The sequence below is a fragment of the Schistocerca americana genome, chromosome 2 (assembly GCF_021461395.2).
Source record: "Schistocerca americana isolate TAMUIC-IGC-003095 chromosome 2, iqSchAmer2.1, whole genome shotgun sequence".
NCBI lineage: Eukaryota > Metazoa > Arthropoda > Insecta > Orthoptera > Acrididae > Schistocerca > Schistocerca americana.
Window position 1 is genome coordinate 440,970,147 of NC_060120.1, and position 26,584 is coordinate 440,996,730.

General features: G+C 39.6%; 1 protein-coding gene across 1 annotated transcript in view; it reads left to right on the forward strand.

Annotated features, from left to right (window-relative positions):
- Positions 1-26,584, forward strand: part of LOC124596565 (ATP-binding cassette sub-family C member 12-like) — a 526,900-nt gene that overhangs the window by 9,209 nt on the left and 491,107 nt on the right. The window contains exons 2-3 of the mRNA XM_047135749.1: positions 15,226-15,372; positions 20,696-20,842. Of these exons, the coding sequence (XP_046991705.1) occupies positions 15,226-15,372; positions 20,696-20,842 (294 nt within the window). The remainder of the gene's footprint in view (positions 1-15,225; positions 15,373-20,695; positions 20,843-26,584) is intronic.

The window sequence follows — 26,584 nt, forward strand, 5'->3', positions numbered from 1 at the left end:
AACCACAAACTTGACCATCCAGTTGTCAAACACGCTGCACACCACAACACAAATGACTTCAACATCTGCTTCACTATGTGGGCCATTGGGATACTCCCTTCCAGCACAAGTTTTGCTGAACCATCCAGGTGGATCTGTCCCTCCACAACATTCTATGGTCTTACAGTCCCTCTGGCCTAAATCTCAGCTAATGTTTTCTTACTGGACTACTTTGTGTTTCCCTTCTCTCTTCTGTCCATACCAGTCCTTCTGTGCCCAAATCTTGCACTGCCTTGAGGACATTCTGACAATCTCCTTCGGCTTCTCTCCCTCTCCCTCTCCCTCTCCCTCTCCCCTCTATTTCTCCTTCTTCATCTTCACCTTTCCATCCATTTCCCACCCTCCCTCATTTTTCCTCCTCATTTCCCCCATCTCCCTTTTCTGACACCTCTTATTGTACCCTCTGTACTTTTTTCGTCTTGTTGTGTGGCCACACAGTCATCTATCCAAAGACCTGCCTCTTTGTTGCTACCCATTCTTTGTGGCCTTGCCTACCCTCTCTCCACTCCATCAGATCAGACAACTGTTTTCAATAATTGGATATCAATAATTAGTCTTGCTGTTGCCACAGTAGTGTGTCTCTGTGTGTGTGAATATGTGGACTATGTGTACTATTGCTGGAAAAAGAACTCGTGCTTGAAACCTAGTGTGAATGCTGTTTTCTGCTACGTGTTACTGTGCTCCATATATCACTCCATTATTTTACATAAATTTCACATTTAGTATCTGAGACTGATTTGGATTCCCTGCCTAGCCCATGTATCAATAGGAGGGGGAACATGTCAGAGATACTCGGAATCCAGGTGACAGCTGTGGCTTTTGCCAGTCTGAGGCACAGCAGCTGTGGCAAACACATAAGTTGATGCCACCCTCTGATGAGTGTTTACTGCTAAATTCCACAGCCCATCTATTGCTAGTCAGTCTCTTCCTAGTCACTGAAGCCTTTAGTTATGTGCCATTGAATAGTAGAGTTTTTACTTTGCTTGATTTAAATTTGTGATTTAGATTGATCCTTGAATTATCGTGTACACTTAAGATGATTTTGCCATGCTCTTATTACAGAAGGAACACAAAACACATTGCTGCAAAAATTACAGTTCCTGCTTAAATCTTCTTTCACTACATTCCACCAAGTTGCATACAAATTTTGACTAACCCCAGCTAACCTATTCCAGAATGCACATTTATCTATGTTATCATCAACCTGCACCAAACAAACTGCAAAAAGTTTTCACTTTTGTTCTCTAGGCTTACAGATAACTCACCTTTACTCTGCATGACATTAATGAAAAACTTCTCTGACTGGGCTGGTATTCCATGACTCTCACTTAACATCATCACATACATCACTTACCTTATCTATATTGTCAACATCATTCATAAGTAACTCTGAAACTTCATTATTCTTAAACACCACAAATACCTGACACTCATCAACATCAACATCATCACCATCATCATCATATTCTTCCAAAATTACTTCATCAACAACATCATTAACAACTCAAGTCTCATGTCCATCAACACCTACATTCATTTGAAATAATCTACCAGTCTCAGACTTACCAACCTCAGTTATTTCACAGCTTTCTTTCACATCTATATAAAAAATATCACCTAGTTCAGATCCAATACAGTCATCACCTAATTTACATACATCAATAACACTGTTTTCTGACCAAGAGAATAAGTCATTGGTACATACTACATCAAAATTCTCATTACTCTCATGTTTTAGTTTGTGATTAGTACCTACCTCACCATAATTAAACATAGTATCCCAATACTTTTGATCAATACATAAATGAGAAATCTGATATTTTTTCTGTTCACCTTCAGATACCTGTGCCATATTATTAACACTGTTTTTATTGTTTAATTGAAAGTGTAAATTGTGGGTCCTGTGCTTGTTGTGTTTCCTTGCCCCAAAAACTTCATTGAGATGGATGCCATTCCCCAAGTACTTACTTCTATGATTGTTTCTCCTATTAAATTGCCCATGGTTGTCCCCATTATTCCTATCCTGCTGACGTTAAAAATTTCTTTCTCTATTATCATTTTGTTCCTGATAGAAGTTACCACTATCTCTGTTTCTGTAGTTACTTCCACTGTGATTTCTATCATTCTGATTCTTATGGTACATACTTCTTTCTACTGCCCTATCCAGCCTGTCAACATATTGTAAAAATTGTTCAAGACAATTTTCAGGTCCATGTACTAAATCCCACTGCAAACTTTCTGGTAATCTCCTTTTAAGAGCATCAATCAATGTCATTTTGTCAAATGGTTTGTCAAGGTGTGTCAATTTCTTAAGTTGGTTCTGACAAAACTCTTTCAGAGTAGCGTCCCTTTTCTTATAATTAGGACCATTCAAAAATTCACTTTTAATTCTCCCCTGTTCAGCTTCCAACCAAAATTTATTTAAAAACTTTTCTTGAAACTTTGATATGTTTCCCACTGACCTAAATTTAAATTTAGGAGCTTCACCTTCAAGACATCTTTTAACAGATTAAGTCTTTTGATTACCACTCATGCCTGACACAAAACTGTCTCTACAGTGGTGCAGAAAATCCACTGGATGTAAATTGTCTGATGGGAAATTTTCTATTGGAGTGCTGGACCACACAGTACCATTGCCTAAATACAGATTTTTGTGAATGCAATTTTCATGAACTGATGCAATTTTTTTTATCTAAAACATTTACGTTAGTTTGCATATTGTTTGCAACATTTAAAATTTTTTGGTCTAAAGTGGTAATGTTTTGTTCCATTTTTTCTGCCATGGCCTTCTGTTCAACTCTAATGTCATCAACATTCTTTGACTGTCTATCCAATTCGGCAATGAACTCATTTTCCAAAACAAAAAATTTATTTCCTAAGACATCAACTTTTTCATGAAAGTTTTTTAACCCTTCTGACAACCCATTTTTTAGCTCTGAAACCTGATTACTAAGTTGGTCTATTTGGTAATGTACCATATCCATTTTACTATTGGTTTCAGTTTTCAGATCATTTAAATGTCCTTGTAGTGAAGTAAATTTTTCAGTTAACTGATTATTAACGGCACTAAATTTTCTATTGTTATCTTTCTTCATTTCTTCTAGTTTTACCAAAATTAACTGCAAAATGTCAGTTTTTACTGTTTCTTTACTGACTACAATTTCACTTGTCTCAGACATGTCCTGGCTGGGTCCTACAGCTTTCTCTTCTACATCACTACTACACTCACCTATATTCATTTTGTTAATAAGGACTCGAATCCACAAACAAATTAATTTCACAAATAGTTTGTACTCATCTTTCCTTTTTGATGTCCCTGGTTGTAGTTGTAAAGTCCACTTTCATTTGATCCATTCCAACAGTGTAGGTAGCACATCATCACTGTTGATATGACTTTGTTGGGCAGCTCTTGGTCTTCTATCTTTGAGTGATCAGAAATCTGTTCATACATGAATCACTTCTCTTCTACTTCTGCAACAGACAAAACTTCATTATCAGTCAGCTGATTCCAGACAATGCCACTGCTTGTCATCTACCCCTCCTTCACATCATTTGTTGATTGTCTCTATCTTTGCCATTTTTAAATAAGCTTCAAGAGGAGTAAGATTTACAATAAATTTTTTACTTATCTTCTATTCTCATAATTGGCTCCAGTTCTTCATGTCTAGGGGTTGATTCTTGAAGCTGAAATTTTTGACATTATAGGTTCTCATGTTTCCAATTGATGCAATAACTTCTGAAGAATTGCCTGAGTAGTAATTTCTGCTTTTATGCTGATTTTATTCTCTCATATTTTTCTATATCACACTGTCTTTGCAATTACTGCTTCAACAAAACTGAAAATTACATAGTTATTGCCAAAATTAAAAATATGTCTGATCACATCATAGGCAAGCCCACTACTCCTCACCCATTCTGTGGTATTAACAATATTCTGAAGAGTTTACAAATTTTCTTGACAAATTAATCTCTACCAGTTTATGCCATTATTTTATAAATGAATCCAGAAGTAAGCATAATAAATATCATCAGATTGTGCAGTTAATAATAGGAATTCTAAGTTTGCCAGTCATTTCATAATTTCGAATATTTCTAAAAACAAAAAAAAGAAAAAGAATAGAAATTTTAACTGTACATACAGAGCTAGAAATACTGATTGTAACAACAAAAATAAAGTAATTTCTTTTTATGGATTATAGCCTGAAATATACCACATCACATTCAAAATCATATGAAATTCTTTTAGAAAACCAGCTGAGATAATATTAACCTTTTAAAAAGTTGTAATTATTTCTGGTATCGATTGAGGAAAAGTAATGCAAGAGGAGGGTGTCCCTTTACAAAGTGGTACACTGTTCCTTGTTGACATTTTTGACTGTCACACAGATACACCAATGACATGGGTGATTTCATTCATGCTCTGATCTTACACATATCCCACTATAACTCTTTTAAGACTTATTGAAATTGTCTGTAAAACTACCCCCCCTCCCACACTCAGTACATTTATTTTCACAGTTACTGGAGAAATGGTCCTAAACAGGCCTTGATATCTAGCCATTACGTACAGTTTATCTCATGTGATCTTACAAAATTAAAATTATGTAATAAATTTACAATGTTTTGTTTTCAGTGGCATTTTGTGTCACTGTTTTTTTAGAAATACAAGAGGCTCCAGCAGTAAGAATTGAAAGTGCTTAGACAAAATTTGAAGAATATCATTGCAGTTACAACAGTAGTTAAAACTATGAATTTGTGCATATCTAGATATCTCATTTCAGTATTCAGAGCTTTACAACAATTTAAAAGATCTTGGGGAAGATTTTTAACAGGAATGGTAATAAAGGACAGCTGGTTTCTGTTTGTGGTAGTAGTGAGAAGCAAGGAAGAGGATTGTCACTTTGTTGGGTAACAAGAATGAAAAAGTACAGATGAGGTGATAAAAAAGATATACCACAATGTGGTAGTATGTATCACCCTACACAGTGATAAATATTGTTGTTTTCACATCACCCTGAGCATTTTTCTTGACCCCCAGCTAATGAGTTTGATAATAGCTAAAACACCTGACTATAAATTCTAATTTTAACAAATCATTTGATATCTGTTAATTGAATGATCTTTGTTGAGAGGTCAGACAAATGTGTGGTTCCTGAAGAGGAACAGCAGGCTTTTTGATAGTTGCAGGAGCAAGAGTCTGGATGATTGACTGATCTGGCCTTGTAACATTAATCAAAATGGCCTTGCTGTGCTGGTACTGCAAACAACTGAAAGCAAGGGGAAACTACAGCTGTATTTTTTCCCAAGGGCATGCAGCTTTACTGTATGGTTAAATGATGATGGCATTCTCATGGGTAAAATATTCTGGAGGTAAAATAGTCCCCCATTTGGATCTCTGGGTGGGGACTACTCAGGAAGATGTTGTTATCACGAGAAAGAAAAATGGTGTTCTATGGACTGGAGCATGGAATATCAGATCCCTTAATCAGGCAGGTAGACTAGAAAATTTAAAAAGGGAAATGGAAAGGTTAAAGGTAGATATAGTGGACAAGGGCAATTAGTGAAGTTTGGTGACAAGAGAAACAAGACTTCCAGTCAGGTGAATGCAGGGTTATAAATACAAAATCATACAAAATCAAATAGGGGTAATGCAGAAATAGGTTTCCAGAATGAGATTTTCACTCTGCTTCGGTAGCTCAGATGGTAGAGCACTTGCCCGCGAAAGGCAAAGGTCCCGAGTTCGAGTCACGGTCGGGCACACAGTTTTAATCCGCCAGGAAGTTTCATATCAGTGCACACTCTGCTGCAGAGTGAAAATCTCATTCTGGAAACATCCCCCAGGCTGTGGCTAAGCCATGTCTCCGCAGTATCCTTTCTTTCAGGAGTGCTAGTTCTGCAAGTTTCGCAGGAGAGCTTCTGTAAAGTTTGGAAGGTAGGAGACGAGATACTGGCAGAAGTAAAGCTGTGAGGACCGGGCGTGAGTCGTGCTTTGGTAGCTCAGATGGTAGAGCACTTGCCCGCGAAAGGCAAAGGTCCCGAGTTCGAGTCACGGTCGGGCACACAGTTTTAATCTGCCAGGAAGTTTCAGAAATAGGTTTAATAATGAATAAAAAATAGGAGCATGGATAAGCTACTATGAACAGCATAGTGAACACGTTATCATAGCCAAAATAGACACAAAGCTCATGTCTACCACAGTAGTACAAGTTTATATGCCAACGTAGCTCCGCAATGATAAAGAGATTGAAGAAATGTATGATGTGATAAAAGAAATTATTCAGATAGTGAGGGGGGATTAAAAATAATAGCTGTGAGGGATGAAATTCAATAGTAGGGAAAGGAAGAGAATGAAAAGAAGTAAGTGAATACGGATTGGGGATAAGGAATGAAAGACGAAGCCATCTGGTAGAATTTTGTGCAGAGCATAACTTAATTATATCTAACACTCTGTTTATGAATCATGATAGAAGGTTGTATACATGGAAGAGGCCTGGAGACACTGGAAGCTTTGAGATTTTATAATGGTAAGACAGTGGTTTAGGAACCAGGTTTTAAATTGTAAGACATTTCCAGGGGCAGATGTGGACTCTGACCACAATTTATTAGTTATGAACTGCAGATTAAAACTGAAGAAACTGCAAAGAGATAGGAATTTAAGGAGATGGGACCTGGATAAACTGAAAGAAACAGAGATTGTACAGAGTTTCAGAGAGAGAATTAGGGAATGACTGACAAATACAGGGGAAAGAAATACAGTAGAAGAAGAATGGGTAGCTTTGAGAGATGGAATAGTGAAGGCAGCAGAGGATTAAGTAGGTAAAAAGGTGAGGGGTAGTAGAAATCGTTGGGTAACAGATGAGATATTGAAGTTAATTGATGAAAGGAGAAAATATAAAATTGTAGTTAATGAAACAGGCAAAAAGGAATACAAACATCTCAGAAATGAGATCAGCAGGAAGTGTAAAATGGCTGAGCAAGGATGGGTAGATGACAAATGTAAGGATGTAGAGGCATATATCACTAGGGGTAGGATAGATACTGCCTACAGGAAATTAAAGAGACCTTTGGGGAAAAGGGAACCACCTGTATGAATATCAAAAGCTCAGATGGAAAACCAGTCCTAAGCAAAGAAGGGAAAGCAGAAAAGTGGAAGCAGTTTATAGAGGGTCTATACAATGGTAATGTATCTGAGGGCAATATTATGGAACTGGAAGAGGACGTAGATGAAGATGAAATGAGGGATATGATAATGCTTGAAGAATTCAATGGAACATTGAAAGACCCAAGTCAAAAAAGGCCTCAGGAGTAGACAACATTCCATTAGAACTACTGATAGCTTTGGAGAGCCAGACATGACAAAACTCTTCCATCTGGTGAGCAAGATGTATGAGAAAAGCGAAATATCCTCAGACTTCAAGAAGAATATAGTAATTTCATTCCCAAAGAAAGCAGGTGTTGACAGGTGTGAAAATTACCAAACTATCAGTTTAATAAGTCATAGTTGCAAAATACTAACGCAAATTCTTTACCGACAAATGGAAAAACTGATTGAAGCCGACCTCGGAGAAGATTGGTTTGGATTACGTAGAAATGTTGGAACACACAAGGCAATACTGACCCTATGACTTATCTTAGAAGATAGATTAAGGAATAGCAAACCTATATTTCTAGCATTTGTAGACTTAGAGAAAGCTTTTGACAATGCTGACAGGAATACGCTCTTTAGAATTCTGAATACGACAGGAGTAAATTACAGGGAATAAAAGGCTATTTACAATTTGTACAGAAACCAGATGACAGTTATAAGAGTTGAGAGGCATCAAAAGGAAGCAGTGGTTGCAAAGAGAGTAAGACAGGGTTGTAGCCTATCCCTGATGTTGTTCAACCTGTATATTGAGCAAGCAGTAAAGGAAACAAAAGAAAAATTTGGAGTAGGAATTAAAATCAATGGAGAAAAATAAAAACCTGGAAGTTTGCTGATGACACTATAATTCTGTCAGAGACAGCAAAGGACATGGAAGAGCAGTTGAACAGAATGGAGAGTCTCTTGAAAGGAGGATATTAGATGAACATCAACAAAAGCAAAATCAGGATAATGAAATGTAGTCAGATTAAATCAGGTGATGCTGAGGGAATTAGATTAAGAAGTGGGACACTTAAAGTAGTAGATGAGTTTAACTATCTGGGGAGCAAAATAACTGTTGATGGTTGAAGTAGAGAGGATATGAAGTGTAGACTAGCTATGGCAAGGAAAGCATTTCTGAAGAAGAGAATTGTGTTAACATTGTGTATAGATTCTTTTCTTTAAGTATTTGGATGGAGTGTAGCCATCTATGGAAGTGAAACATGGACAATAAATAGTTCAGACAAGAAGAGAATAGAAGCTTTTGAAATGTGATGCTACAGAAGAATTCTGAAGATTCGATGAATAGGTGACGTGACTGAAAGCCTATAGATATTTTAAGGTCCCATCATTATGGTAAACACTTTATAGTTTCTTCAACTAATCATTGTCTGGAACGATGCACTTGGTGATGCTGTAGTATATACTTTTGCATTAAAGGAGAATACTCACTGAAAAGTAGAAGCATTGAGTTGTCAATAAGCACACATTAAAAGAAAGAAAACTTGCTGGTATTTGGAGTAATCCTTTATTGAGCTAGAGTAGAATGCATGCAGAAAACACTCCCCCACCCAACCTACCCCCCCCCCCCCCCCCCACGCATCCAACCCCCCCCTCCACAGACACACACACACACGCACACACACACACACACACACACACACACACACACACACACACACACACACATGCATACGAACGCCTATGTGCCTACATGATGGACTTACAGCACCAGTGCTGCGTTTCAGCAGGTGAACAAGTTGTGGTGGGGTAATGCCAAGATGGGTGGGAGGCAGGAGACAGGGAGAAGGAGTGGGGGTTGGTGGCCAACAGCTCAGAGGGAGGCAGCTGGTTTGCCAGCTAGTAATGCAGGAGTGAGGTGTGGCAGGGATATGTACTAGGCATGTGATGCACTGTTATAGGAGCCCTTGGGGACTGGGGACATGACATGGGGACATGAATTGGGATTTTGTGACAGGAGAAAGAAAGGGGAAACTGTTGGGCGGAGGGTGCAGGGACAGTGAATTACTTGTGACTGATTATGGCACTGGAAGATGTTTTGTAAAGGTAACTCCCTTCTGCATAGTTCAGAGAAGCTGGTGGTGGAGGGAAGGATCTAGAAGGTCCAGGTTGTGAAGCAGTCATTGAAATTGAGCATGCTGTTTTCAGCTGCATGTTTTTCCATCAAATTTTTTCTAGAAACTTTGTTCTTGGCAAGAGGTTGGCAGTGGCTATTCATCCTGGTGGACAGCTTGTTAGTAGTCATACAGACACAGTGTTTGCAACAGAGTTGGTAAATGACATGGTTGCTTTCACAGGTGGCCCAGCCTCTGATGAGGTAGGATAAGCCTGTGACAGAACTGGAGTAATAGTAGGAATCTGAGTCTGCCTGATCAATCATAATGTTTAATTTCAAGGGCTGGAAATATTTTGATAGCTAGATGATCAAGATTTTTCCACCATAGGTGTTTAGTTAAAATTACCACTGAATTACCATCACTAAATGGATAATGCAAATATGAATTCCAATCATGGGATTTTCATAAGAATGCCCTCATACTTTACTAGATTCCTATAAAATTACTAATAATTTTTTGTTGATACCATGCAGCTTCTGATGTGACTGGTGTTTTCAACAAAATGCAGATTTCATAACAGTGATGTTGTTTCCTTCCAGTGTTGGGGGGTATGGGGTGAGGAAGGAATATAAATTTTCTCAGCTTCTGGAAATATGCATTTGAGAGATTTTTCATTAGCAGATGTTGGAATCACAGTCATTATTTGATGGCAGTTATTTTTAATGCTTAATAATAACTGTCTGTTACCTGTTCTGTGATTGTCTGTTGGAGAAAAGTCTCAGGAGACTGCATACTATCGGTGGTTTTGTGCAATATTTGCTGATCATTCTGTTATACCTAACATGCAAGAAAAAAATATTTTTAGCCAATAGCACATTAAAGATACATCAAGAACAGATAAATTTATTTGGTACTATTTCCTAAAATGTAACATCATAAATGAGATGTTGGTTTATAAAAAAAAAAAAACTCATTTAAGATGATGTCCTGGTACTGTTGGTAAAATTTGCAATTTAATTACTTCAGCTACAAGTTATCTGCAATAAGCATGGCATTGTGGATCACAGTTCCTACCAGTTAACTGAGGTGAAGTGATAATAGAGTCTTTTACTTCTGGGGATCACATTTTGTTTGAGAAAAGGTATAAAAACAATAACAAAGTTTTTGATGAAAGTATAAAAACTATGTGATTTCATCAGGTGTTGGCTGACTATTATTTTTTCTACTGTGAATATATATACTTGCGAGTACCCAGCATGTGTTGCAATGCCATGCAAAGAAAGAAAATGTTTGTGTTTAAATTCTGTTTACTGGAGTACCTTTGGATACACAATATTTTTTGTTATTCCTTCTAACAATGGAAAGTTCAGAATGGAATAACAACTATATAGAAAGGATAGATTGCTACTCACCACTAAGAGAAGGCACTGAGTTACAGACAGTCACAAAGAAAAAGAATACTAAAAATTTATAAGCTTTTGGAGAATGACCTTCCTCAGCAGTAGAACTCACACACTTTCGCACAACAACTCACACACACATGTGGCCACTGTGTCCAGGCTCTAAGGCACTACCGTGACTATATCTGAAGTGAGCAGCAGTCTGCTGGGGTTGTGGTGGGGGTAAGCAGAAGACATGTGGTGGAGAGGGGGTAGTAAGGTAAGAGTGGGGAAAGAGGTTAGTGCTGCCTGTTGGAATGTACAGAGGAATGGTGAGGACAGGATAAGATTACTAAGTGCAGCATCAGGAGACTATGCTGGGGCAGGGATGGGGAAGGGGATGAGAGGGGAGAAAAGGGGAAAAAAAATAAAATGATTGTATGGCGTTTTTAATTGGGAGATCCCATTTGAGGTTGTTCAGCAGCCCAATGCAAGTCTTTTCGTTTGATGCCCCTTCTGCAACTTGTGCATCAATTGTGATGAAATGATGTTGAGGATGACACGTCACCCAAGTGGGTGAAAATCTCTAACATGGCCAGGAAATAAACCTGGTTCCCTGACTTGGCAGTTAGCCATGCTAACCACTCAGCTATGGAGGCAGATGAGAGAAGTACAGAAGTGATGGTATACAAGGCATACACTGAGGTGACAAGAGTCATGGGATAGTGATTTGCATGTATGCAGATGGCAGCAGCATCATGTACAGAATGTATAAAAGGGCAGCACATTGGTGAAGCTGTTATTTGTACTCAAGTGAATCATGTGAAAAGATTTCTGACATGATTATGGCCGCTCAATAGGAATTAACAGATTCTGAACGCAGATAGTAGTTGGAGCTAGACACATGAGACAATCCATGTCACAAATTGTTAGGGAATTCAATATTACAAGAACCACAGTGCCAAGAGTGTGCTGAGAACACCAAATTTCGGGCATTATCTCTCATCACGAACAATGCAGTTACTGACGGCCTTCACTTAATGACTCAGATCAGTGGCATTTGCATAGAGTTATCAGTGCTAACAGACAAGCAACACTGCATGAAATAACCACAGAAATAAATGTGGAGCAGCTAATGAACATATCTCTTAGGACAATGGGTCTAAATTTGGAATTAAGGGGCTGTGGCATCAGATGACCGATGCGAGTGTCTTTCCTACAAGCATGGCATTGCTGCAGCTCTTCTCCTGGGCTCATGACCATTTTGGTTGGACCCTAAGTGACTGTTAAACCGTGGCTAGGTCAGTTGAGTCCCAATTTGAGATCTTAAGATCTGATGGTAGTGTTTGAGTGTGACACAGACCCCAGAAAGCCATGGACCCATGTTGTCAACAAGACACTGCACAAGCTGATGGGGGCTCCATAATGGTGTAGGCTGTGTTTACATCAAATGAAACTGATCATGGAATAGAAATGGTTATGTCAGCTACTTGGACACCACTTGCAACCATTCATGAATGAACTTCCTGTTCCCAAATAATGATGGAATTTTTATGGATGACAGTGCATCAAGTTACCAGACCACAGTTGTTCATGACTGGCCTGAAGAACATTCTGAACAATTGTACTGAATGATGCGGCCACCTAGATCACTTCACATGAATCCCATTGAACATTCTGAAAATTTGTCGGACACAATCAAGAGGTCAATTAATGCACAAAATCCTTCACTGGTAATAATGTTGCAATTATGGATATCTATAGAGGCAGCATGGCTCAATATATCTACAGGGGATTTCCAGTGACTTGTTGAGTCCATACTAAGTCAAGTTGCTGCACTACACTGGTCTGACACAATATTAGGAGGCATCCCAAGACTTCTGTCATCACATTTTATGTGTACTGTACTGGGAACTGGCAAATGGATAGGCAGGTGGAGGACAGAGGCTAATCAACGTTTCAACGTTGAGACCAGTTGTGATATTTGCTATTTTTGACTTCATTAAAACAGCAAATACGAGTAGTTAATACTTTCAGCCAGAAGGCAAATACTTGTTTATAAATAATGATTAATGTATAATGAGGCGTCGCATGGCGACGGTGGAATTTTCTAAATAATGTAATTTGTCGTCTTTGGGCGGCAATATAAACAGAAAAATACGGATAGATATGCGATCCTTCACTATTTTGTTCGCTGGAGAACAAATGAAGCCTTGAGCGCTAAAAAGACTTGTACTGTTTTTCCCAAGTAAGACGGACGCAGATCTGTGGCAGTCTGATCTAATTTTTACTAAATGTATAAAAACGTGTATGTCTGAGTTGAGTGAAGTGTAAGGAACTGTTATAACTTACCGTGACGACGCACGAGCGACTCAAAGAAGACAATGGCTATATAAAAGAGCGCTCAATGGACATGATACGGACATAAAAATCTACCATCATTGTAGCACTAAGCTTAAGGTACGATATATGTTTTAGTTTATAATAAATATTTGTTCTGGGAATACTGAATCATTTAGCAGTGCTCATTCCTATCATCTCCTCAGTATTATTTTCATTTTAATTATGCATTTTGCTAAGATTACAGACACGGAGATCAGCAGTCCAATGTGCGTGTTACATTGATAAAAAGAAAACTGTTTTATCATCTTCTTGCATCAGCTTTAATATTGAATTTCCCTTTTGTGTGATGTTACAGTTGTTTTTGCGCTCTTAAGAACTTTCTGGTCCCTTAGGAAATTGTAGCACGCTAGTTGTGACTGCCTCAAGCCACGCGAAACTGCAAGTAAAAAAAACTATTCACATCTCATAATGCAATATTTTATAACAATGGTCAATCCATGATTCTTACGCCAATTGTGATTGATAAAACAGTGAGCTAAATCTCAATTTCCAACTTTCCATTGAATAACAACATCACTTTTATTTTGTAACATCACACAGTGAAGGGGGGGGGGGGGGGGATTTATTGAGAAAAGCTGTTGTTTGTGAGAAGAATTTAGATGGCACAGACTGCAAAGCACACCACTTTGGGTGACACTTTCACCCACTTGTGTCTTGGCAACAGTGTGGCTTGGCAGAGAGTTTGTCAGTAGTCATACCAATGTAGATCACAATCCATTGGTTGCAGCTAAGTTTGTAAATCACATGGCTGCTCTAACATATGGCCCTGCCTTTGATAGGTTAGGAGATGTTAGTTGCAGGACTCTAGGGGATGATATGGGAGGACATATGGTGCAGGTCTTGCATCTCAGTCTGTTGCATGGATATGAGCCACGAGGCAAGGAGTTGGAAGCAAGGGTGGAGTAGGAACAGACAAAGATATTGTGTATTTTGTGTGGGCAGTGGAATACCATTGTGGAAGGGGTGGGGAAGATATCTTCATTTCAGGGTGGGATGAGACATAATCAAAACCCTGCTAGAGAATGTGATTTAGTTGCTGCAGTCCAGAGTGGTACTGAGTCATGAAAGGAGAGCTCCTTTGTGGCTGAATGGTGGATATGTGGGGGATGATAGGTGACTGGTGAGACAAGACATGGGAGATCTCTTCTGAACAAGGATAGGAGGGTAATTTCAGTCTGTGAATGAATGCTCAGTGAAACCCTTGGTGTATTTGGAAAAGTGCTATTCATCAATAAAGATGTGAAAGTCAAGCATGGCTGTGCTGTATAGAATGAAATGGGTGGCAGCTGCCGAAGTGGAAGTATTGTTGGTGGTTGGTACATTTGATGTGGACAGAGGTACTGACGTAGCCAGCCTTTAGTTGGAGGTCAACATCAAGGAAAGTGGTTTGTTAGGCTGAGAGGGCCCAAGCAAAGCAAAGCAAATAAGAGAGGTGTTGGGGCTCTGGAGAAGTGTGGATAGGATGTCATCACATTTGATCCAGACCATAAAGTTGTCCTCAATGAATCTGAACCATGTGAGGGGTTTGGGATTCTGGATGATTAAGGAGGATTTCTGTAGATACCCCATAAATAGGTTAGTATAGATTGGTGCCAATTCATAGATTTGTTTGTAGAGTTTTAGATTGTGATGTTTGATACTGAAATGTGTAGCAGGACTCTGCAATAGGAAAATGAATAAGTGCTTTCTGAAGTCAACAGTTAAGAGACATTTTCTCTCTATGTAGTCTACTAACACTGAAATTAAATGTGTTATTTGTCAGGAAAATCTTCATTGTAATAGATTTTTGTAAGATTTCAACTACATGGAAGATATGGACTTATGACTGTTTATGGTAAGTTCACTACCAGTTCATTTATATGAATATACTTCCACTTAAGTTCATCATAAAAGCTGATTCACAGACAAAGAGAAGAGATTTTTCCTTCACATTATAATTATTAAGTACAAAATTATTAAGTTGATTTATAATCAGTGTTACAAACTTCCCACTTTTCACAGATACTTGTTTTTAAATAGTATTTCTTACAAATATAAGAGTTCATAAAATTTACGCTTTCTTATTGTTTCAACAAATTTTGAAACAGAAAATGTTTATATCATGAGGCAATATACAAGACAAAAATAAAAAAAATTGATAAGTTGGAACTTTTATATGTGATAATTAGTCCTAAGAAGTTAATGAGTGATGCTTGTGTTGCAGGGTCAGAGAAACAGATAGTCATGATTCATCAAGCATTACTCTCATGGCTCCTACAGCCACACTGGAAACGACATACACTCACAAATCAGCCTTCAAACGATATTCTGCATCTTTTCGGAGTTTGATACCAATAAGAAAGAAGCCAAGGTAATATAAATATCAAATAGGTTATTGTAAGGCAGTGGAAAGAAATGTAGATCTAAGAAACTACTAGCGGTTTAGCTTTCTTTTTAAATTAATGTTTTTGTGATTTTTCAGCTACTCTATTGAAACTCAATAATGTACAAGGGTAATACCAAAATAAAGGCCTTGAAAGTGTTGGAGACATAGAAAAATGGTTTGTACAGCTGTTGGTCAGACTATTGTGATCTGTGCTACCCCCACTCCTAAACAAGTATATGCATGCCTTGCTGGAATGCTCAGTCTTGGCTTGGTGTCCATTGAGAATAAAGCCACCATTGTCTGTTACCACAAAGTGTAAATTTCATGCAGTTATTTTGGAACACCTCAGTTAGATGCTTTTGATGTTGTTCTGGCAAGGCTGAGGAAACCAGAATATCATCCAGATACACAAAGCAAAGGGAGAGACTGTGTAATATGGAGTCTATAAACCTTTGGCAAGTCTATGTGACATTTTAGAGGCAGAATATCATGAAATACTCTCGTATAAAATGGATGGGGTGATTATGGCTGTCTTCAGTATGACTGCCTGTGCTACTGGGATCTGAGTGCATCCTTTGGCACAGTCTAGGACACTGAATAAGGTTGCACCACTTAATGCATAATTTTTTCATCCTTTCTCACAGCCATAGACTTTGTTTCCATGCTATATTGTGATTCACCCACCGCATTTGTCGGTCAGGGAGAGGCACTGTGCTGGCATCTTGTGCAAGTGCAATGTCCAAATTTGGTGTAGTCAGCAAGTGTGTGCCACTGATTCAAGTGTTGGTGGCCCTAACCTCGACTGTCACAATTGTTATGAAAGGTGTTCTATCTTGTTTACTGCTGTAGACTGCTCACTGCAGTCTTCCAATTCTGTGCTGTGGGATGGTGACTTCTGCTTCTTCCTTGCTTCACCCCTGCCACTCAAAGCTCAAGCCAATTCTTCTTAAGATGTGGCTTGCTAGTTCTTTTAGGAGGAAGTCCCGTCTTTTGTACTCTGAGACATCTTACTTCTTAGTAAAGGTACTCAGCCAGGAATTGAAGCCTGGACCTCACACCTGACATGTATTTTAGGTGCCATAATGGGGTGTATTTTGCAACTTATTTACTTAGCTCTCACTCAGATTAGAGATGACATGGGATTTGAGGTCATCCATTTCTTGGTACATAAGCAGCTATGTATAAGAGTGAAATGAGAGGTAGATATAGATATGATAGGGAAATGAGACTGTGGATTTCCTGACTGGTCTCCTTCTTCACTTGTTAACAATGAACTTGCAGAAGTGCATGGGCACTAATTTATAACTTTAGTGAGTGTTGACTATAGATGATGCTTACTATATTCTGCAGTCAATTACCACAACAAATGACCAACCCAGCCTATAACTTTGTTAATATTTGGGTATTCACCGCAACTTATGGTACTAAAGACCATGAACCACAGAAGTGCCAGATTATGTTGCTCTAATCAAACCCTTCGGTTCAAGTACTTGTCACAGTGAAAGTGACATACAGACTTAGGCACATGTAGACAAATGTATTATGGAAACCAATAACCCTAGTCCAGAGGTACATCCAGTCAAACTTTGCAACTCTGCCTTACTTAATGTTTGATTCCCTCCATATATGGCATTTGGGTTGTTTACTTACAGACAGGACATGACAGTGTTGCTTTTTACCTTCAAATTCTCATCAGTGAGCATGAAATCAGCAGTTTCTCCATGCATATGATGTCTTAATGGATTGGCAAAAGCTGCTTGCCCTGTATGTCTCTATCTAAGTTACAAGACATGTAGCTAATCTTTGTTGTTAATATTCATTTGTCTGGCAACTTTTCAGGATTCAGTCATTACACTGGTATTTTACTGCATATTAATTTTGCTGTAACCTGTATAACTTCTCTTTTAACATTCAATCCTATTTGCCTTGTTGATCTGAAGGTGGCTGGTTAACTGTAGAAACTGGTGATTTCATACTGACATTGTATATCATTGTACCTCAAAATTAATTATTTTCAAAACCCCCAGCTTTTCCTAGTGTCCATGTAAAATATATCACTGTTTTAGTTAGTGCAAAAGGAAGTGCTTCTTGCTACTAGAAAGATGTCTTTAATTTAATTGTTCATGAAAGTTTTCACCACCTTCCACAAATTCCTATTTCTTGCGTTCCTTTTTCAGTTTGGAGGTTAACAATTTACCTGAAAGTGTGAAAATTTTACAGTGGTAGTAGGAGAACTTACAAGGAGTCTAAAAATTAATAAAAAAAGTACCAAAGGACAAAGATTTGTTCAAAGGTCCAGAGAAGTCAGCTTGTAAGGAACTGCACACATAATTTATGAATTCAAATCATGTGCACATTCAGTCTGTCATTACCGTATTTACTCGAATCTAAGCCGCACCTGAAAAATGAGACTCGAAATCAAGGAAAATTTTTTTTCCCGAATCTAAGCCGCACCTGAAATTTGAGACTCGAAAATCAAGGGGAGAGAAAAGTTTTAGGTCGCACCTCCAAATCGAAACAAAGTTCGCCTAGTTGTAATATGAGACACAATTTAGGTCGAATGAATGACGATACAGTTGCAGTAGTTTGGTTCGAGTCGTAAGCTTAGCAGTTAAGCTTTACCAGGTAGCCATTGCTACGCGTCACGCGCTCCGTCCGTATTTATACGGATATCCTTCCTTTTTCACGTGCTTCGTCTGGTTTGAATTGATTGCTTATTTTTCTTTGATCTGATAAGTGCTGTTCTCATTGTTATAGGTGTTTACGTCACTCTAAGCTGAAAATGCATTACTGTACTGTGTCATGCATTGTTTGCCGCATTCTGATAGTGCGTGTTTACGGCCTGTCGCCGCTCGCGGCGTGGCTTGCTTTTGTGCGCGCTACCGCCGCTTGCAAATAAAAAATAGAGAGTAGTCGTCTCATTAGCGAAACATTTGTTGTTACTTACACTACTTCTTTCTTTGATAATGATCAACAAGAACCAAATAATAGATTGCGTATGATAGATGATGTTCTGAACGAAATTTTAGCGAAAATTTTTCTCCGTTTGAAAATCTTTGCAGGCGCCTCTTTAGTTCATTACAGTCTGCACAGAAATTAGAGTCATCTTAGATTTAAAAATCTAGTCAGTTGCCGTGCTTCATTTCTGACTTTATCACTATCAGGCATAAGAATAATACGAATATAAACATGACATGATATGTATATTCTTCCGCGTTTGCTGTTGTCTCACTCTAGTTTCGTAGTTTATTGGGCAGACAGGATTTAAATGAGATAGTAGCAAACACGAAACAATACATGGCAAAATGTTTATGTTCGTATTAATCTTATGGCGAAGAGAATACTACATGTGATTCACAATTCATAAAAGCTCCTATTAGCAACCATCTCTTCTCACAGGTAGAAAAAATTCAGAACGTAGAGTTGGCCATATTGACAAACATCCCAAACAGTCTTGCCAGTCGGATTTTCGTAGTACTTTGAAATGCTGCTACATTCGAAGATCAACAATACAGAATTTGTATTTACTTCGTTGGATAATGTACCAAAACGCAGTGGTCGAAACTCTGGGCGGAGGAAAAAGGCTCGTCTTCCACTTTTTTTTTTTAATTTATTTACTGACACAGAGATTTTGGTACCAGTATTTATCTTTGTGCCCTACAAAGCATGCCTGTGTGGCGCAACATATATTCGACGGCAGAAGCTAGTTGTGGCGGCACCCACTAACATTTTTCAGAACTCCCGCTTGCTTTGCACTCGATTCTAAGCCGCAGACGGTTTTTTAGATTACAAAAACCGGAAAAAAGTGCGGCTTAGATTCGAGTAAATACGGTACTTACCACACTGTACTACAGTCTGGGAGTTGCATTTTGGTAGGGTGTGTTACTTTTTGTCAATAATCGAAATAAATAAATGTGTGATAACAGTTTGGGCTTTTCAACTTCAGACACACAACATACACTGATCAACCAGAACATTATGACCACCTACCTAATAGCTGGTTTGTCCACTTTTTTTGTGGATAACAGTCGCAATGCATCATGGCATGGAAGCAGTGAGGCCTTGGTAGGCTGCGGGAGAGAGTTGGCTCCACATCTGCATGTGCAAGTCACCTAATTCCCATAAATTCTGGGGAGTGGGATTATGAGCTCTAACACCGTGTTCAATCATATCCCAGATATGTTCGATCGAGTTCCAATCTGGTGAGATGGGGGGCCAGCACATCAATTGGAACTTGCCATTGTGCTCCTGAAAACACTCCATCACACTCTTGGCCTTGTGACATGGCACATTATCTTGTTGATAAATGCCACTCCCATGAAGGGGTGTATGTGGACTGTAACCAGTGTATGATATTCCTTGGCTGTCATGGTGTCTTGCATGAGCTCTATTGGACCCATGGATGCCCATGTAATTGTTTCCCAGAGCATAATGGAGCCACCACCAGCTTGACTCCATCCCACAGTACAGAAAAGGAGCTGTCCCCTGGAAGAGGAAGGATTTGTGCCCTCCCTTTGGTGTATGAAGAAGACGTCAGAATTCATCAGACCATGCAACGCTCTGCCACTATGCCAATGTCCAGTGCCAATGGTCACATGCCCATTTCAGCTGTAGTTGCTAATGTCGTGGCGTTAACAATGGCACAGTGTCGGCTGCAGAGGCCCCTCATTAGGATTGTTTGGCACATTGTGTGTTCAGACACACTTGTACTCTGCCTAGCATTAAAGTATGATCTGAGTTCCACCACAGCTCACCACCTGTTCTGTTTTACCAGTCTGTCCAGTCTATTGACATCCGATATCTGTTACGAGGGGTGGCCGCCCGAGACCATGATGTCTGGATGTGGTTTTGCCTGGGTTTTGCCTAGTGTTGAAGGCACTCACCACAGGACTCCTCTAACACCCAGCAAGTTGTGCAGTTTCCAAAATGTTCATGCCAAGCCTCCAGGACACCATAATCTGCCCTTGATCAAACTCAGATAGTTCGTGTGTTTTCCCCATTCTACACACAGGCAGCACAGTCACTGATACCAAATGCACCATGCATGTGTCTCAACAGCAATAATTCCTTGTCATGTGATGCTACTATTGCCTGAATGGGTTTATGTCAATAGTGGTCAGTGGTCATAATATTCTGGCTGATCGGTGTATAGTAAAATACTACATGTCGTGTATGTGTGTGGTGTCCAATTTGGATTAAGATCAGCTATAAAATTGGATGTTTATATTCTGGACCCTAGCCAGATTTATTAAAAATAGAAAAAAACCTAATCTCACATTTTAAAAAATATTTCTGATCTGTTATTCAGGGTTGCTGAGCGACTGCCTGTGGATAAAATTGGTCTTATATCAATGATATCATTCCAATGGGTAACACCATTTCTGTTGAAGGCACAGAAAGCACTGGCTTTACAGACAGTGTCTGCAGAGGATTCAAGTAAAAAAATGGGAGAAAGGTATTTCACAATAGAATTTTTAATAATTTTTTTATTGTAATTCACATATACACATAGACATTTGCAAATTCAGAACAAAATATACACTTGTAGAAGGTAAAAACTGGTTTCAATTTTAAGACTTTATGTGTGCAGTACTGGGAGTAACACCTCTTGAAGGTAGGTGCTGTTTAGCCCCTCTGACTATCTGTGAAATTTTCTGCATCAACTATTTTACTTTATACCATTTCCAAGTGCTTGTCCAGCAAAGCAGGGTAGGGAAAGTGCAGCTCCAGCTTAGATCTCAGATCCTAGGTCGGCCTTTGGCAATTTCATGTATTTCTTGTTAGTAACTGACTCAGAAATTATGATCTGCCACATACTACTTCATACTGAGCATTTTTACTATTTCAACTAATTTTAGAGAACAATATAAACTGTCATTACACCAAAAAAGCTATGAACATTAACATCAGTATGGATTGGGATAGACTGCTACTCATCTTGTATAGAAGACACTGACCATGAGTGGCAGTCAGGCACATTTAAAAGTAGACTAAGCTACTGTCCAAAGTCCTTCATTTGACTTAGAAGCACACACACAACTCACACACTCATGGCCACAGTTGTCTCCAGGTGCAATTGGACCTCAGTGCCTGGAGATAACAGTGGCCAAGTGTGTCTGTGTGTGTGGGGCGGGGGGGGGGGGGGGGGTTGTGTATTTTCTGAAATATGATAAAGAGCTTTGTCTGACATCTCAGTCTAGTTTTAAATGTGCTTGTCTGCCTCACGATGCCTCTTATATATGGCGAGTAGCAATCTATCCTAATATATTTTGTTACTTTTCCATCTGAGATTTTGCAGTGTTTGGCTAAGTTATGAACATTAATGTTTACTGAAATACATATCTCCTAGTTCAAATATTCTGCCAAATTATGCAAGAAGTGGCAAGTAATTATTATGTGCTTTGTTTCTGAATTCCAGAGATGTCCAGTTATGAGTTTTAAATAATATTCATACTACACCAATCTTTAGAATAAATAATTGTTTTGTCCTGCCCTGTTCTTTATTCAGTTTCTTTTGTATGCAAATTTCAGTGGTTACCCAAGCAAAGGTGTCTACCTGCACTATCCATTAAGATGTCAGAGTCTCAGTCATAAAGTCTTGTAGGATATTTGGAAATTGATTTCTAGGAATTGTGTAAATGATGTTCACTACATAGATTTCCAAGTGACTTGTCTGTTTTCTACATTTATTGCCATTACAAACATTGTGATTCTCATATGGGGCTCCCTGGAAGTTGAATGTTTGCTAGATGAGATGGACATAGATGACCATCAGAGGGCATAAATCCACTTGCATAATGAACATGCCACCTATCTCATGATGCAAGTAGTAAAATACTACCACCATGTGAACAGTCAATCAGTTGAGTACTCCCGTCTGATACTGTCAGTTACTATCATCACTGTACTGCAGACTATTAAATAACAACCTCACTTGGCACATGGTCTTTCCCTCTGGTTATGATTCGGGTTGTATCTCCCTTTGCTCTTGGCCTGTTAACATCATTGTGGTGAAGGATCTGCTTTGTGTCTTATTGTTGTGTAAGTTGCTTTGGAGTTGTCCTAGCCTGTGTCTCCTCCACTATGAGGCAGTAGTGCTTAGCTTGACTATCATTTGGTGATGTGTTTGCTTCTGCAGGTGGCCCTTCTGCCTTGCAGCATCACCTATTTTTCTCCTGGGTTCTGATGCATGCATTCTTATATAGCTACTCATGGATACAGAAATGATGACCAAGTCAAGTTCACAACACATGTTTTTATGCAAGCAGATAGCTTCACATGTCCATTTCATTATGCACAGATGTGGCATTAACAACATAATCACTGCCTTAAGTCGCAATCCTTTTAGACACGGTATTAACAGGACATAGAGACTGTATGTTATGTAAACAGTGTGCAAACTCAAGTTTTTGTGACAGCCACTGAGATGAATAAACATTAACTGCATAAAACACAATACCAATCAGAAGTAAACACCATCAATCAATTCAAAAGAATTGACATAGTACATCAAATCCTCCATGCGTACCTGCTGATCATATATACACTGTCACAATACCTAATAGAAATGTTAAATGTGAACTACACAATAAGCACAACTCGGGCTAACCATGATTTCTTGATATTTCTCATAGGTGTTGCGCTAATGTTAGCTGGTCCAGACAGAAAATTGTGTTTGGTGTCTAACTACACTCCTGGAAATTGAAATAAGAACACCGTGAATTCATTGTCCCAGGAAGGGGAAACTTTATTGACACATTCCTGGGGTCAGATACATCACATGATCACACTGACAGAACCACAGGCACATAGACACAGGCAACAGAGCATGCACAATGTCGGCACCAGTACAGTGTATATCCACCTTTCGCAGCAATGCAGGCTGCTATTCTCCCATGGAGACGATCGTAGAGATGCTGGATGTAGTCCTGTGGAACGGCTTGCCATGCCATTTCCACCTGGCGCCTCAGTTGGACCAGCATTCGTGCTGGACGTGCAGACCGCGTGAGACGACGCTTCATCCAGTCCCAAACATGCTCAATGGGGGACAGATCCGGAGATCTTGCTGGCAAGGGTAGTTGACTTACACCTTCTAGAGCATGTTGGGTGGCACGGGATACATGCGGACGTGCATTGTCCTGTTGGAACAGCAAGTTCCCTTGCCGGTCTAGGAATAGTAGAACGATGGGTCCGATGACGGTTTGGATGTACCGTGCACTATTCAGTGTCCCCTCGACGATCACCAGTGGTGTACGGCCAGTGTAGGAGATCGCTCCCCACACCGTGATGCCGGGTGTTGGCCCTGTGTGCCTCGGTCGTATGTAGTCCTGATTGTGGCGCTCACCTGCACGGCGCCAAACACGCATACGACCATCATTGGCACCAAGGCAGAAGCGACTCTCATCGCTGAAGACGACACGTCTCCATTCGTCCCTCCATTCACGCCTGTCGCGACACCACTGGAGGCGGGCTGCACGATGTTGGGGCGTGAGCGGAAGACGGCCTAACGGTGTGCGGGACCGTAGCCCAGCTTCATGGAGACGGTTGCGAATGGTCCTCGCCGATACCCCAGGAGCAACAGTGTCCCTAATTTGCTGGGAAGTGGCGGTGCGGTCCCCTACGGCACTGCGTAGGATCCTACGGTCTTGGCGTGCATCCGTGCGTCGCTGCGGTCCGGTCCCAGGTCGACGGGCACGTGCACCTTCCGCCGACCACTGGCGACAACATCGATGTACTGTGGAGACCTCACGCCCCACGTGTTGAGCAATTCGGCGGTACGTCCACCCGGCCTCCCGCATGCCCACTATACGCCCTCGCTCAAAGTCCGTCAACTGCACATACGGTTCACGTCCACGCTGTCGCGGCATGCTACCAGTGTTAAAGACTGCGATGGAGCTCCGTATGCCACGGCAAACTGGCTGACACTGACGGCGGCGGTGCACAAATGCTGCGCAGCTAGCGCCATTCGACGGCCAACACCGCGGTTCCTGGTGTGTCCGCTGTGCCGTGCGTGTGATCATTGCTTGTACAGCCCTCTCGCAGTGTCCGGAGCAAGTATGGTGGGTCTGGCACACTGGTGTCAATGTGTTCTTTTTTCCATTTCCAGGAGTGTATTTAATAATTGGCATTTGAACGTATTGTGGTTTCAAAAACTTTGTAATCATTTGAAAACTGGAAGATTATAATTTGCTAAGTTGGATATTCTATAAGTATTAAGAGTAATTTAGTTTATGGAATATATTGTGGGTTAAGTGAATTAGAAAAGTTAATGAAACCATTTTATGTATTCTCATTGGGAAAACCCCATTTATAAGTACAAGTGGTGTACTGAAAACTATGGTGAAGTATGAAAAAATCTTAATTAATGGCCTAATTAATCAGTGAAGTATGTAATCTGGTGCACAAAAAACATGTTGACAAAAGTATAATGGTAAAGGTCAGAATCTAATAAGCACGTAGACAAAATCTGCAATGGTCTAAGATAAATCAAAATACTTTTTATGGGGAAGTCAGTATGTCAGTCTTCCTAAGAGTGGTGTCAGTGTGAACAGAGCTGGTAATTAGTTCACTAGAAATTTACTCTTGAGTGTTATGTTAAGAAGTTTAGTTATCCATATTTAAAAAAAAAAAAAAAAAAAAAAAAAAAAAAAAAAAAAAAAAAAAAAAAAAAAAGACAAGTTTTCCATGAGAACTATCTAGAGCATGAGAATCAGCACATTATAAAGAGACTGAATCATAAATCCAAATGATACTCATTCTAGTTAATGTTTTAAAATACTATGCATATGTTACATGTACACTGCCTAGGTAACTTTATCAAACATGGACTAATGAATACAGAAAAAAATTATTAGTTTTTGTGCAATAAGAGCAGATGGGTGGTTCCAGCTTGCTGTATTTCATCACCCTGCATTGAGTTATATGCACAGGTATTAATAAATAGCTGACTGAGTAATTCAGTGGCAGATGACTTAAACATTTTTCAAAACTATAATAAATAATGATAATTTAAATAATGTGACAATCAGAACTTCTCAGATGTGAATGCTGCCAGAACTTTTGCTGGTAATCATCATTATACAGAATATTTCAAAAATGCTTTTAAAAACTTTGGGGACATGTTTCTTGCACCTGAACAAGAAAAAAAGTTCATATAAATGTATGTCTGAAAATCCTCTGTCTTTTAGTTAGAATGAAAGTTGACATTCTATGGATTTCCAAGTACACCCCAACAACTGCACTTACCTATGCACCTGTTTGCCTCATTCTAACCCAAATGGTGTTCTGTTTGCCAGGGAAACTTGTTTACATTCCTCATGCATCTGTCTTCAATGGGTCAATTATGTACATGTACTACAGGTAGTGAGTTAACTGAAAGTGCACTGCTCAGACGTGGGAGGATATTCATTTCGTGAGGAGGCAGATACATGTTTGTTTGCATTTGTGTGTGTGTGTGTGTGTGTGTGTGTGTGTACACAAAGCTGCACAGCTTTATTGGGTGATGTTTCCAGATTGAACACCGAGCGGGGTGGCGCAGTGGTTGGACACTGGACTCGCATTCGGGAGGACGACGGTTCAATCCCGCGTCCGGCCATCCTGATTTAGGTTTTCCGTGATTTCCCTAAATCACTCCAGGCAAATGCCGGGATGGTTCCTCTGAAAGGGCACGGCCGACTTCCTTCCCAATCCTTCCCTAATCTGATGAGACCGATGACCACGCTGTCTGGTCTCCTTCCCCAAACCAACCAACCAGATTGAAGACAGCCATGTCATCCAACCTTTGGTGCTGTGTACCATTACACTGCCAAGACAGGATCCATAACACCACAAGCTAATGATTGAAAGAGACTACATCCTCCTTGTGTGTTTTACCAGGAAGAGTATGTTCTATGGGCTGTCGAAGAAGAGACAGGTATCAGCACAAGACAAGTGGCCCTGGCATGCAGCAACATACAGGGTTATTACAAATGATTGAAGCGATTTCACAGCTCTACAATAACTTTATTATTTGAGATATTTTCACAATGCTTTGCACACACATACAAAAACTCAAAAAGTTTTTTTAGGCATTCACAAATGTTCAATATGTGCCCCTTTAGTGATTCGGCAGATATCAAGCCGATAATCCAGCTCCTCCCACACTCGGCGCAGCATGTCCCCATCAATGAGTTTGAAAGCATCGTTGATGCGAGCTCAC